The 17,615-nt window shown below is 40.0% G+C and overlaps 1 protein-coding gene across 3 annotated transcripts in view; it reads right to left on the reverse strand.

Moving 5' to 3' along the window:
• cecr2 (CECR2 histone acetyl-lysine reader) overlaps positions 1-17,615 on the reverse strand; it is a 178,097-nt gene that overhangs the window by 56,976 nt on the left and 103,506 nt on the right. For all 3 annotated transcript variants that reach the window (XM_068050654.1, XM_068050653.1, XM_068050652.1), the window contains exons 6-10: positions 16,415-16,482; positions 12,961-13,136; positions 5,394-5,483; positions 2,327-2,483; positions 1,264-1,393 (exon numbers count right to left, since the gene is read on the reverse strand). In XM_068050654.1, coding sequence (XP_067906755.1) covers positions 1,264-1,393; positions 2,327-2,483; positions 5,394-5,483; positions 12,961-13,136; positions 16,415-16,482 — 621 coding nt within the window. The remainder of the gene's footprint in view (positions 1-1,263; positions 1,394-2,326; positions 2,484-5,393; positions 5,484-12,960; positions 13,137-16,414; positions 16,483-17,615) is intronic.

The raw sequence follows: 17,615 nt of genomic DNA on the forward strand, positions 1-17,615 counted from the left end.
ACTAGATATTGTAGCTTGGTAACACTGCTGAAATAAGAAATCTATTTCTGGTACAATTAGGAGTAGTCTAGTGGTGACAACTAGAATCTAGGTTCTTCGTCGGAAGTCTGTGCACGCGTGATGAGCATCACCTATGATTCTGATGCATCTTCTGTTAGTTAACAACCAGATGCCGCAATACATACTACAGATCTCCACTACACTAGCTTCAATTGTAAATTATCATGGACAGAGGAAGTGGGGAGAAATGGGAAGCAGAACACAGTTTACACAATGAAAACATAGGCAGGGGATAGATTGATCTTTAAATGTCAAATGTTACTGTGCTGTGCAGCATGAGCACAGCTTTGCTCAGTATGGTAAACTTTCCAATTGCACACTTCTGGCTTGGAACCGGACTTGCTGGGAGCTCATGTTGGGAAATCACACCTGTGAGGCCTATAATTTTCCATTAGTTGAAACTAACGGGTGTTAAGAATGCGGAACCTGCTACCACAAGGAGTAGTTTAGGGAAACAGTCTAACAGCCTTTAAGGGAAGCTAGGTTACTACATGAAGGAGAAAGGAATAGAAAGATATGTTGCTAGGACGAGCTGAACTAGGGTGGGAGGAGGCTCGTGTTGTGAGCAAAAACACCGGCATAAACCAGTTCGGTTACCTGGTTGAATGTGCTTCAAATTCTATGTATTGAACAGAAATTGTGGACTGTGCACGTGAACTTTCTTATTATGTGTCCCTGATGGGTGAGGTTTCACGTCAGAAGTGTACAAATGTAAAATTTAATCCGCATTTCTTTTCTTCTGAAATACTGTTTCAGATTGCAATATTCTGCTGGACTTTATTGATGCTTCTAAATAGCAGCCTACATGCATTTGTTGCGAGTGTTAATATTAAAACAAACATTATCCTAGGGATGTCATTCCTTTTGGCCTATAACCAGAAAAGCAACTGTCTTTAACTGCGGCTGAACCCTCATTGATGAGAAAGCATGGCTGCCATATGGCTTCCACCCTCATGTGCATAATGAATTTCTTTAATTCAATTTGAACTATCATGCAATTCTTTATTTTATTTAATTATCAAACTCATAAATATTATCCAGATGGGGCTTTCTAGCTTAATCCCATTAACCATCTAGTAACTTCTTCCACTTTATTGAGGTTTTATGTAAATTTTATCTTCCTGAAAACTACAGGAAAGAATCAGTGACTGTATTGAAGGCTGAACTCTGCTTTCACTATACACCTCCCAAATAAATACATACAAGTCTTTTGTCTTCTTATCTTTCTTTATAGGGAAGAATGGCTCTAAGTTCATAAGTTCAGGAGGCAGTTCTTTTCCCTGAGAAAGTAACCAGGCTCGCTCTTCCCTCATTTTCCTCCTTTTAGCACGACCTGGATAAAGAGCAGATAATAAATATTTTAAAAATCATTAAAAAAATGTTTAGGAATGTCCAAGACTGCCTTAAGAGGTAGATGCATCTTCAGCTTACAGGTAAAAAGGACTAAAAGCAAATAACTATCCACTTGGATTTGTATTTGGAAATGTATTTAGGACATTGGAAGATAAATCTTAAAATCCTTCAAGAACAGAAAATAATAGTTGAAATTTCTATTTGGAGTTGCTGGAATCTATTAACCCAGGGAAACAAAATGGTTGAATCCTGTGCATTAAAAATATATTGCTCCATTTTCTGAAAGTACTTTATTCCAGGTCAGTGAGTTTCAAAGAAAAAATATAAAACACACTTTTCTACTTTAGTTCAAGTACCCTAGTTCCATACCACCATCCCACTTAATCCATTTACCATTCTTCAGCACTGAAGTGAGTCTTTAGCTTAGTGCTAGCATTTCTGCTAGTTCAGGGTTCCAGACAGTCTCAGTGAGTAAAGACAGACACTATGACTCTGAATTATGGGTTGGCATTCAGCGGGATATTCACATCGGGTGGGTGCCCCTCCTCACTAACCATCGTATAGACTGGTATAAAGATAGTTATGACCAGGGATGCATTTTACAGCTTGTTAGATTCCTAATCAACCTGTGAATCCTCCCACTACTGCACAGTTATCCAAGAAAAGAGTGTGAAGATACAAAAACAACCATTCTCCAAGCTCAAAGCCAGCCACACAAGTTAACTTCCCTAAAACCTCTTTCAATCCAATTGGGTAAATAGTTGACGTGTAACCAATTGACATTCCTTACTTTTGGGCAGTACCATATCAGTAATTATGGGTGGGAACCAGTTACACAGCTTGCTGGTTGCATTCCTGCTCCATGGAACCATTCACTGCCAGTGCTCCAAAGCTACTTATTCTAGATTTATACCTTCTACAGCTTTGACTCTTTCCTCAAATTCCCTCCTCCTCTCTTCTTCCATGAGTTGCTCTTGCTCCTTCTTCTGCACGGCCAATAGCAGTTGCCGTTCTGCTTCCTCCTCTCTTCGTTTCTGTTCCTCTACCTTTGCAATAGCAGACATTTTTTCCTGGAATGTACATTAACATCTCATTGACTTTTATATCATAGCAGCAGGGCACCATCATACAAAATTTCTCTATGAAATTTTAGATAGACCAAAAGATAGTGAAGTAGAGTTTCGCCTTGGGCGTAATCAGGAAATTGTGCCCAAACTGCACTCAAATTTCATTGGCTCAGTTCAGTTCAAGTTTCAGCTAAAAATCATTCGCATAATCACAAACATAAAATGTTCAATGAACCAGGGCACTGTTACAGAACAACACTGTTTATTTTTCTTTCCATTTAAAATAATTCCTTGATGAATTTAAGAGTGGTAGCCTGGTAGAGTTTTATTAATACAGCTGAAAATGGGTTTGTCACCAACAATCAGCATTTTTAATAAGGATGTCTAATCTTCCACCGGTTAGTAATGCAATTTAAAATCACTGAAAATGACTTAAAAACTATTCTGAATCACTGACGCCTTTCACAGGTGTGCGCTAGTCAGTTTCTTAGTAAATTAAATAGATCTCAATATGAAAATCTTTTCAAATGCCTACTAATTGCCTAGAAACATGAATGCAATTTCAAGAACCTCCTCGAACCAGTGCAATTGGTAGAATCTTGCATTTTGACATGGAGCCATGGTCAGCTTTGTGGGCTGGTATTGATCTTGACAAACCTGAATCAGCGTCAGACATGAATGCAAGTGGTTTTGGGCACAAATCATTTACTTCTAAATTCTCTGACCTTTTGGACTACTACATCCAATGCCGCCTGATTCTGCTGATACTACCTGCATAAATAAACAGAAACTCTACTCCTATGCATTTAAAAAGGCAACTGCAGTTAGCTGGATTCTTTAAAAGAATTCTTTGGTCTTTGAGTGCAAAAGACAGTATACAGACTATCGAGGGAAATCTATATTTCAGCTACCTGGTTGAGATGGTTTTCTGGATTCATTAGTTAATTGCATCAGAAATTCCCTCAGGTCTTTGAATTGTTAAAAATGTGCAGACACCTATCAGACATTCAGAGATTGTTGTCGAAGCCAGCAATTTGCCATGCAAGTCAGGTGTCAAAAGCGAAACCTACCAGAATGGAGAGAAACCTGTTTATACTCTATCTACCGAAAAGGTAACATTGATTAACATTATTGCCTGCCTTGTGAGAGAGAATTCCTCTGTTCCTTCTAGCAGTTGGTCTTCACCTCCAAGATAAAAAGCACTATATGCCATTCCTAATCCTGGGATGTTCAGTTCCTTGTTCATTAGGGAAGCTCTGTGCAGTTGATCAAAATTTGACTAAAAATTCTTACGGGGATGCAAAGATTTTGGACCTATTAATATTTCCAGAGCAGTTTAAAGTATTGTGTATTATACAATTGAATAGGGTGGTGCATTTCCACTTTTCATAGTGGGCAGAAGAGCACAGTTGACAATCAGAGTCTCCAGTGTTCAACACTGTGGTAAACTGTTAACAGTTAGTCCTGGAACATGCTAACCCACATATGACATGTATAAGGTTGTGCATTTCAGCTCCTAGGAGATGTGGGTCAATTCATGGTAACTGCCTTTTTGCTGTGAACCTAAATAAAAAATTTGGAGGGGTCCAAATTGTAACCCTTATCACATTGTAGCAACTTTCAATCCAGACCATTCATTTTTAGATGTATTTAATGATTATAAAATGTACACATTTTCTGTAGTAGCTTTCTGATCTGCAAAAATTACACTGGTGATACTGGTTGATGGTTCCAGTTCATGACAGTTACACACTGACTTTTCTCCAGTTGCTCTTTAAAAAAAACCCTCAACAATTATAAATGGTTCACAAATGACACTGAGGCATAAAGTTCTTTGCTCCTCTCCTCTCTTGAAGCTGTTGATTCTTTGCTTGGATGCAGTTGCACAGGTGTCAGTTACCCTTTGGATCTTTTATTGGTGTGTGTTACTTGACTTAGCAGGCCATTTGATGCAGACGACATCAATAGGAGAGACTGACATTGCCTTTCTCCTACTTCCATGCACAAGCACTTCCAGTAGGGACCACTAGTTAACCACCAGGAGTGAGAACTTTGATCAATTCATCCTTCCTAACTTAGTGAACTAGTAGCCTCCTACCATCACCTGAGCTGAGATCAGGTAACTTTATATATACTAGAGCTAGAATCTGGGAACTTCTTAGACTGTATGACTCAGTTACTCATTGAACTGAGCTCCCAAAACAATATTTGAATTAACATTTCTGATAAAATTGCACAAAAAAAGGAATACTGCATAAAATTTCTTTGAGAGACAGTCTTCTTGTTCACTCTGCTGAGTTCCCAATCTCAGCCAGACTGTTGTTGCAAGATGCAAATGGAAACTAGATACTTCCCTGCAGGCAGGAGAAAAACAATCAGAGGGAATCCTATCACTGAGCTACTCTCACACATCTCCTAATGGATTGCTTGTCAGCGGTATTTCTGGATGTTTACACGTTTGCCCGATTTTTTTGTTAACGAGGACAAATCTTTTTTTTGACTCTTAAGCCTGTCAATGCAGTTGTAAATTCTTCCAGATACAGTTGCTTTACCTTTGAAGTTGATCAATAGTTAAACCATATTATACCACTTGGCACATTGGATTTATTACGTTGTTACTAACACAGGGTAAATTACCTGTTACCTGTTCATTCAGAAACAGACATTTTTAAAACAAACTGGGTCTTTAAAGGAGTGTTGGAATCCAGAATGCCTCCAAGACCATCACATGTAATAAGCACAGGTTTTGACTAGAGTGCTCAATTCAGTGAAAAACAATTCAGTGAAAAACAATCCATCAGTAGCTGAGACCAGCTACTGAAGAGGAATTTCAAACCCAGACAGTTTTATGAGGGTTAACAGAATGACCAAGTTTAGCTCCAAACTGATATTTTGAAACTTGATCTGCTTTACCTCTTCTTCCTGCTGCAACCGTTTTAGGGTCAGGCGGTCAGAAATTCTCCTGGGAGCCATTTCAGACAGCTTCTTCTGCAGCTGTTTCTCCTGGAAATGAAAGCAGCAGAGGTCAGAGGTCTAACACACAGCTATTACAGTCAGCCTGTTAATGACCATGCTTGGCACTGCTATAACCCCCTTCAGGATACAGCCTGATAGACTGATCACAGACCATATTCTGATACTTGTCAGTCACTGTCAACTAATCATTACAACTTTTGATTTCTGTTTGCCCTGCTGGGTCACTGCTTCTCACCATTTTGATTTTATATGAAGCTACTTTCCTGGTTACCCCATCCCAAAAGAAACTAATAGGTACGCATTCTTACAAAAAAAAAATCAACATCTTGCAAGAGCTCAGAGTGGTTTTGACAGGCATGGGTGCTCCAGGACAACGACTTAATCTATATCTGCTATAATGAGTAGCAAGATGTTAATAAATTAGAGGTTTTTCTGTACTAAGGTTTTGGCATGGGGTGAAGTAGAGAACTACAGTAGTGGCTGCTAAGGTTAATAATTCTGCTATGTAGAAAAATAATTTGATTTAATCATCAGAATTCTACTTCCTGTTGCAATTGCAAATCTATCCAGTGAGCAGCTGAGTTCTGTAGGCCAAACATATCCTAGGCTCAATTTTCAACCTTTACCAAGTTAGTAAGTCTTAGCCCTGAATTGGTAACAATTGACCTGAGAATTCCTAGGTTAGGAAAATGAACAGTGACCTGCGCCTAATTATTATTTTGCAATCTCTGACAGAAATCCATATTTGGAGATCAGCATACGGCAGAATTAAGCTTGGCTGTGATCTCCCCTCAACCCCGACAGAGAATAATAGCCTTTGACCTACTCGGTCACATCTTATACATGAATAACCAGAAGGGACTGAGTGAATGTGTAACTAACCCCAGAAAACAGTTACTAACTTCAGCAGGAAAAAAAGAGGAAAAAACTGAGAAGAGAAAAATACCATCAATTTAAAAAATAAATCAACATTTCGTACACTATGGCACAGTTTCAATCCCCAGTCTGTCCTGAGTTAGTGATCACTACTGGTGCTACATTCAGCATCAACTTTCCTCTGTAAGGGAGAGGAAATCAAGAGCCAGGACTCTTGCCTTTGACCACTGTCCAGTGGTTTTCGATGGAAAATGCACATTTGTAGATGCTGGGTGAGAACAAGATCTTGCTCTTCTGTGATGCTCTCCACAGTCAAACAGTCTGCCAACACCCATTGTCTAGGCTCACACAAAGAATACAGAAGAGCTATTGCATTCCATGGAATAAATATAATTATACAATATAATGGGTTATTAAAGTTTTTTGAGAAATTACCTCTGAAATTTAAGTCTTTTGATTGACAAATGTGATGTACTAATGTAAGCCTGATTTTTCCAAGTCCTTCATCTGATTAAGTCTTAGAACTCAGTAACTGCTGATCTTAAGCTGTTCGGCACCAAAGGCATTAATTCTATGAAATTTTAGTAACTTCTTTCACTGGGCTAAAGCAATTCAAAGACTCATGCACGCTTAGTTGCAAAGAAATGTTCACAAATTGCTTCCCGAGTACACAAATATTACTAGATTTAAAAAAATAAAGCCACAAACAATTTGAATATATACATAAGCACATGTTGATTTTACAGTTTTAAGCATTCACAGTACAGAAAACATTATCTCACTCAGGATATGAAAATTCTGATTGGGAGATGGTGGCGTAGTGGTAATGTCACTGGACTAGTAATCCAGAGACCCATGCTAATGCCTTGGGGACACAGGTTCAAATCCCACCACGGCAGCTGGTGGAATTTAAATTCAATTGATTAATAAAATTCGGGATAATGATGTCATGAAACTATCAATTGTTGTAAAAACCTATCTGGTTTACTGATGTCCTTTAGAGAAGGAAATCTGCTGTCCTTACCTGGTTTGGCCTACGTGTGACTCCAGCAAGTGGCTGACTCTTAACTGCCTTCTGAAATGGCCTAGCAAGCCCATCAGTTCAAGGGCAATTAGGGATGGACAACAAATTCTGGCCTTGCCAGTGACACTCACATCCCATGAAAGAATATATAAAAATCATGCAACCATTGGCAAAACAAAACAGAAATCACTGTCTAAATTAGCATTAGCAAGATCCACATATTGTATGATTACTGTATTATATGCCTGTAAGGCAATGCTCTACTGTAGCAAGCACACATTTGTTACAAGTTGAATTTAGACTTATCTGAGGATTATGGTCAGAATTATTGACCTAACATTTACTGTTCTGCAGAACAGTAAATGAATTGTGCAAACTGTTTTGAAATGTTCCAATGCGAAAGCTGTAAGCAATTTTTAAAGAAATTAAACATATTGTCAAGAAAACTTGCTGTGCCAAAGGAGAATTTTTTAATTCATCGATTGGAAACCTACACTAACTTTTAATGAAACAGAAAGAGTTGGAATTCTACAGTTAACTTTTTTTTTAAAAGGCTGGCAGCCAAGATGGCCATCGCAATTTACATCTGAACAGCTTACACATTCCAAGGCCTCAAAGAGGACACATGTCTGATGAGTCAGTACCCAAGACAATGGCTGGCTGTATTGAGTGAAGCACAGGAGATTACGTGCTTTAGCAGGACATTCAAAGTCATAGTGGCACATTAACCTTGAAAGGGCAAACCCTTCCAGGTGCAAACGTTAACATCCTGAGGCCTAAGGGACTGAAATTCCTAAACTTGAATCTCATTAGAAGGTTCCAGACAATACACTGAGGCAGTCATGTGATCGTCTGTCTATCTCCGAGTTTTCCCTTAGACAAAGCAGACAAACCAGTGACTGATTCTGGGCAGAAGCCAGAAGCTCTTTCTCTCTCTCCAGAAGACTTCGTGAGGGGGCAAGCAAAGCTTAGTTGCTGGATCCAAGACAAAGACACTAGGGGAAAAAAAAACACCTACAACTCTATCTACTAGAAAAGCCTGTACAGGTGTGCCAGCTATAAACTGCACATTTACCAGCCAAAGACTTCAAGAACACAACTTCAGCCGGAAGACAACAGAATCATCTAACCCCACAGACTGTGCATCAATTTTTATTTGTTCTGAACTCTAATCCAACCGCACATCTACCCCTCATCACTCTGTAATTTATTTGTGCCTGTGTGTGATTCTCGTGTGAATGTTTGTGTGAACGTGTAGCGTTTTTTTTAAAAGATTGGATTTGGAGTGTTAAGTATACGAAACTCGCCTCTTTCTATTTTAAACTCAAGAAAACCTGTCCGATTGGTTCTTTTACAATATCAACAAAGGTAAAAGATAAACGCTCACTGAAGTGGTAAGCACATCCACTGTTTAAAAAGGAATAAACTCTGTTGCAGTCAAAATAGGGGAAGGACAAGAGGGGAGTCTGGTGACCCCTCCTCACCTGATAGTAACAGAAATTTGGGTGCTGTCGTCCATGATCGTAACCCAACAAATGAGAAATTAGAAGTGAGAAACCAAATTGATCTCTATCAAAATTTTCAAAACTTAAATACAGGTTTTCTTGTATTTTTTGCTGCTGGAGTCCACATATCCACATTCGAGGCAAGTACCTTCCTAAGCCAGAGTGAAGTAACTTGGGACAGGTTAAAAGCCCTATCTTTTGAAGAGCTGAAGAACGCAGCTGGGTAGTTAGGGATTGCTATCCATTGTTATGAAAGTGCTTCTGTTTTTTGTTAAAAATATTTTTTGAAGAAATGTTGGACCAGTTTTTTTTTTCAAGAGGTTTATCAAGAATACCCTGAAAGGACTTGTTTGGCAACATTTACTGGTTGTCACATGACAAGTTAAAACTAGAACAGAAACCCTGGTAACTGGGGGAAGATGTGTGCAGAGAAATGACAGGCGAGAAGGGGGACTTTCTGTTTCCAGTTGCACTTTTGAATTGTTTGGAGTTGGGAGTGAACTATTTAAAAGGGGTTGGAGTTTTAAAAAATATAACTGAAGGACAGAAACCCCAGTTCAGCCCAGCCTGTTACATCTCTTTAAAAAGCCTGCAGAAGGGGAGAATTCCCAAGGAAGAAGACCACAACCCAGCTCAGCTTTTCAGCGCCTCTTGAAAAGACCCTGAGAAGACCACTGTGTCAACTCATTTTGTTTCTTATCTTTGAAGAAAAGCCTGCTAAATTAATTCTCAAAGCCACCTGAAACGAACTGTTCTAAAAGATCCCAGTGACCCGACTACGTGTACTCGTGAGGCTAGACTGTATTTCAGTTTTGGAACACAACATATCTCACCTGTTTTTTCTTCAAGAATGGGCAAGTAATCAGCCTAACTGTTTTCTCTGTCTGTTTTTTTGTAACAGAGCCCGCAACAACAATCCCTTTTATTTTTCCGGTTAACCGGTATATGTGTGCATGTGCGAGTGAGAGAGTGTGAGGGGCTAAGGTAAAAACGGAACTGTAATACTTCAATCTGTGTGTTTATGCTTTACCCTTCATTACTGGTTAAGACTTGTTTTATAATAAACAGATAATTTTGTGGTTTATTAAAGAAACCTGGTTAGTGTGTTTTATTCTGGGAAAAGTAGAATATGTGATTGACCGTATCAGTAAGTGGGAAAATTTAAATATATGTTGTGACCTATGGAGAAGTGGGACTAGAATGAACAGTGCACTCCTCCGCCTCAGTCGTACCATATAATTTGGGCCTCTTTATGGGATAAACCCAATGTCGACAATGTACAATTGTAAGTTGGGTAATAACAATTGAAAAAGGAATAAAAAGAACCAGGTTTCTTGTGTAATAGAGTAAAGTCTACACCATGTCTTTAACAGTTGCTGCAAAACAGTTGCTGCGACTTTTTTGGGGAAGGAGGATGTATCCCTGAGGGATTTGAGACACTTAACCAAGGTTAAACTAAAGGATTTGGCAGAACTGTTGGTGTTCAGAGTTAAAACAAGGAGCTAAGCAAGCAGACATAATTGAAGTAATAGCACAACATTTACAATTGGAAGAAGGTGGCGGCAAACCAGAGGGTAGTGCAGTTGAATTAGCTAAAATTCAGTTAACAAATGAAAAAAACTTGAGCAGGAACAGGAAATGAAAAACATAAGTTTGACCAGAAAAAGGAGGAAAAAGAATTGAAAAAACTTGAGCATGAAAGAGAATTGACAACGAAGAGCCTTGAATTTGAAAAAGAGGAAAGGGAAAAAGAGAGAGCATTTCAAAGAGAAAGATAAGGAAGGGAATTAGAAGTTAAAAAGATGGAACTAAGACAAAGAGGTGGCCTTGATACCCGTGAAAGTTCAGTGAGGAAAGATCTGGCTCCAGTCCAGGCCCCACTGGAGAGCTGTTTAAATTTGTACAAGCCCTCCCCAAGTTTAAGGAAAAGGACATAAAGGCATTTTTCATTTCTTTTGAAAAGATAGCCAAACAGATGAAGTGGCCAAAGGAAAGCTGGATACTGCTTGTACAAAGCACGTTGATGGGCTGAGCTCATGAAGTTTATGCCATGCTTTCTGAGGAGGCTTCTGCAGATCATGAGATGGCAAAAAAGGCTATTTTTGCTGGGTATGAGTTAGTCCCTGAAGCTTACTGACAAATTTCAGAACCTCCGGAGATTGTCTGGGTAGACTTATATGGAATTTGAGAGGGTAAAGCAAATTAAATTTGATTGTTGGTTATGGGCACTAAAGATGGAGGTCGCGTATGAGAACCTTAGGGAATTAATTCTCCTGGAATAATTGAAAAATTCACTCATTCTGTTAGTAAGAACCCATGTAGAGAACCAGAAGGTTTCATTGGCCAGACAGGCAGCAGAAATTGCTGATGATTATAAGCTTGTGTATAAGCCCAGACCCTTTTTCCATCATTTCCACAAACCTGAGGATAGAGGTGGGAGAGTGAAAGGAAGGCAAGTGGCCGGGTACAAGAAGGGACAGCTGGGAACCCCCCAGGATCTCTTCCTCAGGCCAGAAAGGGCGGCACAGTGGCGCAGTGGTTAGCACCGCAGCCTCACAGCTCCAGGGACCCGGGTTCGATTCCAGGTACTGCCTGTGTGGAGTTTGCAAGTTCTCCCTGTGTCTGCGTGGGTTTCCTCCGGGTGCTCCGGTTTCCTCCCACATGCCAAAGACTTGCAGGTTGATAGGTAAATTGGCCATTAGCAATTGCCCCTAGTATAGGTAGGTGGTAGGGAAATATAGGGACAGGTGGGGATGTGGTAGGAATAGGGGATTAGTATAAATGGGTGGTTGATGGTCGGCACAGACTCGGTGGGCCGAAGGGCCTGTTTCAGCGCTGTATCTCTAAACTAAATATAATTGAATACAGATAAGCCACTGTTGACATTGACAGAAAATATAGTGGTTTACATCAAGGTTGAAATTCAAATGAGTCAAAGTGACTTTGAAAAGTCAGGATTAATGTTGATTTACTCAGCTTTGTTGAAATCATAATTTGCTGTGGTTTTCTTGTTGAAATGCTCTTTTAACATTCAGAATATTAACATTTTAAAAACCTGCGTGGAATTTTATGACCTAAAAATGAGACAAGGACCAAAACAATCATTTAATGGGAAAGTAAAGCAAGTCTGGAACCTAATATAGTACAAGTAAAGCTTTTGTTTAATAAGCTACACTATACACTAAATATGCTTTTTACCATATTTGATAAGAACAGGATTCAATTTCATGAAATGTTACATTAATTTTGCATTGTTTCTTCTTAGTTCTTTTTCCCATCCCTCACCTTCTGCCTAAACAAAAGGTCATCAACTTGTTGAGAACAAGAAAACTGATTTTTAGCTTCTTCCACAACTTCTGACACCACCACTGCACGTTTACCCATAGCAAGCCTGAAAGTTGAAGGCTTAGATAGCAAGCTATATTGAGTGGGTGCCTCTAACTGGAGGTCCTTATGAGCTGTATTGCTAAATGACCCATACAACAGGAGTGAATGAAACTCATCACACAAGACCAACTGAGCTGAACCAAGACCTGAACTGCGATCAGAGGGGTTAATATGACTCTTAACGGTTACGCTACCAGGCGGCTCGTGCTTATTTAAAGAAAAGTAATTGCTTTCTTCTGGAAGTTTGCTTTATATTACATTTGTTTAAATACCTAATGTGTAATCTTGAGAGCTGACCAATTGTCACAAAGCAGGGTATAGCTAATCATGAAAAGAGTGAGAGGTCACTCTTAATAGTCTATTTAAGCAACAAGTGTTTCACCACAGGAAGCAGATTGCGAAGGCACTGCAGAAAAAGTGTTATAACATTCTAGGGATGTGTTTCCAAAGTTATAATGCTTTTCATAGTTACATTTTTGCATTCTTATTCACAAAGCTTGGTTGCCATCTGTCAAACAAGAGCTTCAGTGTTAATAAAACTCTATGTAAAATATCATGTGCTCTGAATGGGTTCTTCTAATTTCCCAATGAAAAACCCCTTTCAAGATGCAATTCCTCCTATTAAAGACCATGGTATCTTATATACAACTTGTGTTATTCTGAGGGTAAATTCTGGGGTACTGCCATGAAGCATTAGATTGTATCAACTAACCTTGTGAGCAATCATATTGCAAATTTCAGGGAGGAAGTCTTCAGTGAGAGTTGCATGCAGCTGCCTTTCTTTAACAGAAGTGGTTGTCTGAAGGCCATCCGTTAATTTCCTCCATTCCTCCTCTGTCTGACACACCAGTTCCCAGGTGCCACAACTTCCAGCGGCTTTCAATGCAGCTGGAAGGGAAAGCTCAAATATGAAACATAGTCCAACACACATGGTCTGAGTGACAGGTATGATCCTTCCTGAATTTGAGGAGGCAACACAACTGACATATTACAAAGCAATAAAAATCAATGCTGGAGGATACCAAAATGGAAAATTTCAAGATGATTAATATATTTTGCTATATATTTCAGCCACATTTAACGAATACTACCCATGCCATGTTCTGAATACCTTACCACTGGAGAATACAGAGGGTTCCTGTGTTACACTTTCTCATTGACAAGTAGTCCCACTATATTATCTAACATCCAATCGAGCTGCATATGAAGGAGTTATCATTCCTAGATGCAGAACGAATTCTGTGTAGCCTCGAAATAGTAACATCTTCCCTGCAGTTCAACTAATCTAACTGGGAAATACCTGCTGTGCAGAATTAAGATGTAGGTGGGACAAGAAAGATCTTGTTTTAAGGATCCAGAAAAATAAAATAATATTCTAATGAGCACAATATTAAGCTACTAAATTTGATAAGTAAACAAACCTTTCAGCCCCCATCTTGCTTTTCGCCTTTGATGACGGTGACAACTTTTTGGTGCCAAGATCTTGAAGCTTTCTCAGTGAGATTTCATGATAGGTATGAGCCCCCACCCCCTTATATTCAAGAATATAGCACAATAGCAAACAAAAAACTTACTTTGGAAATGTCCATTGAAACAGTTTTGTACCTCCAACATTTGAAATTCGAGCCATTGTGAGCAACTCAATTATGACTAAGAACAGAGTTTGGTATCACTTTTTCTGCTATGCCCAGTCCCACAATAATGTCAGCTTGGATCTTTCTGGCAATTGTGCAAAATAAGGGGTGGGGAGGATGATACAAGAATTAAAAATTATTTTCATCTGACATTATTTCAATTGTATCTAGGGCATAGGGAAGGGACTGATTTTCCTCTGCTCCTATGTTCCAGTTCCTCGGGCACACAAAGAGCACAAGAGAGAGTGATCTTATAATGACCGCATTATTTTCTGAAGATTCTACAGGACTTAAGCATGGCCTGAAGACCATCTAATCAAACTGGGTGATAGAGGTTATGGGACTGCTCCTTCATATTAGACGATTGTAAGCAAATTCCTCCAAATGCAAATAAATCTGTAACATCTTTGGCACATTAGGACTACAATGTGTCCATTTGGAAGCTGTTGCTGACAGCCATCAACAGGACAGAAAACTGTCTGAATTTACTCTCCTTGTGGCAGTCCCCATCTTGAGAACACAAATTTCATGGCAAATAGTCTTGCCTTGTGCTTGCCCAACATATGCAAATTGACAAACTGGGAAATCAACCCCATGATCTTTTCCTAGCCACTTGCACAAGCATTTATGTGCAATTCCTAATCAGTTTGTTCTCATTCACACAGAACAAATAATGTACTACCAGAGTTATGTCACATAATGTGGTGCGAAAGCTTCAGTTTACACACACAAGGGAGGTACAGCAACTAAGTGCTGGCTTTTTGGCTATACATTCTAAGTATCAGTGCTGCTGAGACAGCTAGAACCCAGACCACTTTTGTCCCCTCTGGAGACAGTTGCCACATGGAACTTGTGATCTGGGAAAAATGAAACATTGATTATTTTCTCCCATTACATGCAGGTGACACCACAGCCTCTGTGCAGGACATCCACGCATGGCATGACTCAGGGTGGGGAAAAAGGGAGACCAAAATTTGAACCTCTGTTCATCCTTCACTCAGCTCAAAGCCATTGTGGCATCCTATTCAAATTTAAATTCAAAATAAAATTTCCCAAGTCATCAATATCATCATAGAATGGTTACAGCACAGAAAGAGGCCATTCGGCCCATAGTGTCTAAACCGGCTATCTGTGACAGTAACTCAGCTAGTCCCAATCTCCTGCCTTTTCTCCACAGCCCTGTAAAGCTTTTTTTTTCTTCAGTTAATTATCTAATTTCCTTTTAAAAGCCACAATTGAATCTGCCTCCACCACACTGTCAGGCAGAGCATTTCAGATTGTAACCACTTGCTGCATAAAAAGGTTTTTTTCATGTTAGCTCTGGCGCTTTCGCCAATCACTTTAGAGCAGTATCCTCTGGTTCTCGAATCTTCCACCAATGGGAACAGTTTCTCCCTAGCTACTCTGTCTAGACACCTCGTGATTTTGAACACCTCTATCAAATCTCCTCGCAACTTTCTCAATGCCAGCTTCTCCAATCTATCCTCGCAATTGAAGTTCCTCATCCCCAGAATCATTCTCGTAAATCTTTTCTGCACTCTCCAGTGCCTTCACATGCAGAATTGGACACAATTCTCCAGTTGAGGTGAACCCGTGTTTTATAAAGTTTCATCATATCTTCCTTGCTTTTGTACTCTCTGCCTCGACTTATAAAAATCAGGAGGTTGTATGCCTTATTAACCACTTTCACAACCTGCCCTGCCAGTCAACAATTTGTGCACATGTACCCCCAGGTCCTTCTGCTCCTGCACCCCCTTTAGAATTGTACCCTTTATTTTATATTGCCTCTCCTCATTCTTCCTCCCAAAATGTATCACTTCATATTTCTCTTCATTAAATTTCATCTGCCACGTGGCCACCCATTCCACCAACCTGTCTATGTCCTAATGAAGTCTATCTCTGTCCTCCTCACAGTTCACAATATTGCCAAGTTTTGCATCAGCTGCAAATTTTGAAATTGTGCCCTGTACACCCAAGTTCAGGTCATTAATATATATCAAGAAAATCAGTGGTCCTAATACCAACCCCTGGGGAACTTGACTATTCACTACTATTTTCTGCTTCCTGTCAGTCAGCCAACTTCGTATCCAAGCTGTCACTGTCCCTTTTATTCCATGGGCTCTAACTTTGCTGACAAGCCTGTTAAATGGCCCTTTATCAAATGCCTTTTGGAAGCCCATGTACATCGCATCAACTGCAATGCTTTCATCAACCCTCTCTGTTATCTCATCAAAAAACTCAATGAGATTAGTTAAACATTATTTATCCTTAACAAATCCTTCCTAATCCACATTTGTACAAGTAACTGTTAATTTCGTCCCGGATTATCGTTTCTAAAAGCTTTCCCACCACCGAGGTTAAACTGACTGTCTGCACTTGCTGGGCGTATCCTTACATTAATGAAGGCTTTTTCTTCAAATTTGTTAAGAGGGTGTTGGTAACATCTAAGCATCAGTGTAATATGCATTGTGGTAATAAAAATATCCACACAAGACAATAAAATGCTAGTTGAAAAAATATAGTTTTGCTTACCATGACTTTTGCATTCTTGTTGCGAATCTTCTACGGGATGCACTTCTCGGGTTACAATCATCGATTCACTGTAAAATACCATTCAGTAAACTGAAAACCTACTTGTGAGGAAAGCCCACTTATCTTATACCCTTCAACTATATCAGCTTATATATTACTCTGAACTCCAGCAGAGACCATCTTCATGGGGAAGATTTCCTCTTTTTCCTATCTGTAGCAAAATTGTAAATAGAATTATAAAAGACACAATGACGAACAAACGGAAATCTTAACCTCCACACACGATGAGCCCCTGCCCATGGGCCCTCCAAGAGAACCAATGGCTGGGATTTTACAAAGCTCCCCACGTCGGGCTCCGTGGTGGGGAGGGGCTGGAAGGTTGCAGCTGCAGCAACCTGCCATGGAGCCGACGCCGGGATTGCCAGGCCTGATCTTCCTGGCGGCAGCGAGGTTCTGTGGTGGCCCCCTTGCTGCTTGGCGATGGGACCCAACTTTAAATATTTAAGTAAAGGAAATGCATAAGTTTAAATACTATACACCGCAATCTTACTGGATATCTGGGATCTTCCGTGTGATGGCCAGCACTCACGTGCCTTGCTGGCACCACCGAGGTGGAGAAGGTGCTTTGGGTGGTGGCGGCGGCGGGGGTTGGGAGTGAACCAGGCGGCCATTTATTTTCATAGTATTTGGGTGGGTGGGGTGGGGGGGGAAAACAGGTCAAATTTATTTACAGTGTAGTGGAGGGATATGGGGTTCAACTGTGCAGGTCTGGCAGTCCTTTAAAAATGGCACCAGCACCTCTGCAGAGACAGCTGACACATTCATGGTGTTGCAGAGCCCACCCCAGCTACATGACTGGGGGGAGGAGGGGGGGAGGGGGGAAAGAGAAGACTGCCTGCATATATAAATGAGCCGCCACATGCTAGATCGCCACTCCTAGTGGCGGGGAAATAAAATTCAGCCCAATGTGTGTCTAGATGTTGGGGTGGATACATGGTACGTAGATATTGTACAATGCCCTAGAATATCAGTTTCTCAATCCTGAGAAACATTTATTTATATGATGGAAAGTGCTGAGAAACATCGACACAATTTACAGGATTTAAAATGTTCCTTTTTACTATGTAAATTTCTGCACAACAAGTCATTGGTTGGCAGTGTCAAGGGCAGTCAGGAATGACTTAAGCAATAAATAAGGTTA

Source organism: Heterodontus francisci, chromosome 18, assembly GCF_036365525.1.
Source record: "Heterodontus francisci isolate sHetFra1 chromosome 18, sHetFra1.hap1, whole genome shotgun sequence".
NCBI lineage: Eukaryota > Metazoa > Chordata > Chondrichthyes > Heterodontiformes > Heterodontidae > Heterodontus > Heterodontus francisci.